Genomic DNA, 1,921 nt, shown 5'->3' on the forward strand with positions numbered 1-1,921 from the left:
AAGAGGGTGAGAAGAGACAAAAATTGTTGTGCTAAAACAGTGTGGCCAAGTGGGAGGGTAAGAGGTGGGCTGAAAAACAAAGACTAAAGGCAAGTTTTAGAAAATGAGTACAGGAATCTGGTATAGTAGAAAAACAGAGAAAGAATTAACCCAAGTAACAGAGTCACTGCATCAAGTATTTCAGCACAGTGAGTGAGGGATGTTCCCCTCATGGGCTGTGCATGCAATGTCATTACCACCAACTCAGATTAACACTAGAAGTCCTGGCAGTTTTACATGTACCTGGGGACTCAGTAATCTGAATCTGGGGTTTGTAGCTTAAGCTGCTTTCCAGCGGTGAGCTATGGAAATCGCCAGAAGGTGCCTGAGTCCTGTTAGCAGTCATCAAACACTGCCCACTTACAGCACTTCTCACTGCAGGGCACGTGGGCTCCCATGGCAGACCTTGGGTCTTCACTGTGTCAAAACAAGTTGCTGTCCTACTAATCAGAGACTCTTGGCTTGTCTGTCCATTACAGCTTTGGTCTTGGCTCATTCCTGGGTTAGCTGCCCTGACTTAGACAGTCCTTGGCGTTTCAGCCTTTCTTCTGTGCCTATGGACATCCCTTGTCACAAAAGCAGGGGCTGAAGGGGCAATTCCTGTGAAAATATTTTCCTCATAAATATCATGAACGTTCCAGGGATTTATGTGTTGCAATGCATGGTCTTCTCTGGTGAGACCTAATAGCATCTAAAGCTGTGTGAAGATGTCCTCATGAAGGATGTCATCTATGTCTGGATTTTCTGTCCTTTCCTGCTTTTTAAACTGTTAGGTTATTAAAAAGCACATATACACTCCATATCTTACAGTCTTTACTCAAGTTTGTGGTGACCTTGGCTGAGAACAGATCACAGGACTTTGGTATTAAATAGCCAACAAACTGCATTGAACAGGGAATAAAGGTCCTAGTAACTCACCCAAATGGAACACCTGAAGAACATTTGCTGAAGGAACATGGAAAAGCCAAAATGAACTAAAGTTGCATTTAGTAAAATACAAGTTTCATTCAAAAAAAAAGTATAGTCATTAGAAAATTTGGGTCTGTAATTAATTTAAATTAGTTAATTTAATTAATCTTTAATTTGATTCTTTAACTGATACCACGTGATCTATAGCCTCTCTCTCCATTTCAGGTCCCTAACTTCATCAACACAACACTCCCACCCCACGAGCAGGTGACGGCGCAGGAGATAGACAGCTACTTCAGGCAGGAGCTCATCTACAAGAGGAATGAGAGGATGGGGAAAAGAGTGATGTCACTTTTAAGGGAGAACAGAGACAAGAGCTTCTTCTTTGCCTTTGGAGCAGGTATGGCATGAATTTTTCTGTTTTACTCAGTTGTAATTGGAAGTGTTTTGAATGCTTTAGGATTTTGTCTCTGGGCCTGCAGGATGATTTCTTAGGAGGCTTTCCTTTGAAGCAGAAAGTCTTCTGTTTGTCGAGACCTGCTTCTGAAATGCAGTGAGTTGTTGTAGGAGGTGAGTCTGGGTCCAGCTGGGCTGCAAACAGACTATACTCCTTTGTTTTCCATCCAGCTATAGAAACATGAAGCTGTCAGTGCTTCTCACGCTGTTGTATTTGTTCCCTTCCCAGCCTGACATGTGGGCTGCTTGGGTTGTGTTCACACAATGGTTTGTGGCCACAGTAGTAGGAGATGGTTGAAGTGCCTTTGAATTTGCAAATCCTGGTGCTGGTGGCAGTTACTAGCAGAATACAAACCTTCTCATGGTGCAGGCACATGTGTGTGGTTCAGGGTGTTGCCCAGGGTTTTAAACCTCTTGGGGTGGCTGTAGTTAGACTTTCTTGATGGGCAACTTAGCTGCTTTGGTGATGTGTCTATCCAGACTGGCTGTTGTTGGGTTTTGCACAAGTGCATGAGTT

General features: G+C 43.5%; 1 protein-coding gene across 1 annotated transcript in view; it reads left to right on the forward strand.

The window, feature by feature from the left end:
* The window catches only part of LOC103805583 (metalloprotease TIKI2), a gene marked incomplete at both ends in the record, with an annotated part of 169,501 nt that extends 168,153 nt beyond the window's left edge, over positions 1 to 1,348 (forward strand). Inside the window, one exon of the mRNA XM_009078239.1 lies at positions 1,174 to 1,348. Coding sequence (XP_009076487.1) covers positions 1,174 to 1,348 — 175 coding nt within the window. The remainder of the gene's footprint in view (positions 1 to 1,173) is intronic.
* Positions 1,349 to 1,921: the final 573 nt, after the last annotated feature.

The sequence above is a fragment of the Acanthisitta chloris genome, unplaced genomic scaffold (genome assembly GCF_000695815.1).
Source record: "Acanthisitta chloris isolate BGI_N310 unplaced genomic scaffold, ASM69581v1 scaffold33067, whole genome shotgun sequence".
Lineage (NCBI taxonomy): Eukaryota > Metazoa > Chordata > Aves > Passeriformes > Acanthisittidae > Acanthisitta > Acanthisitta chloris.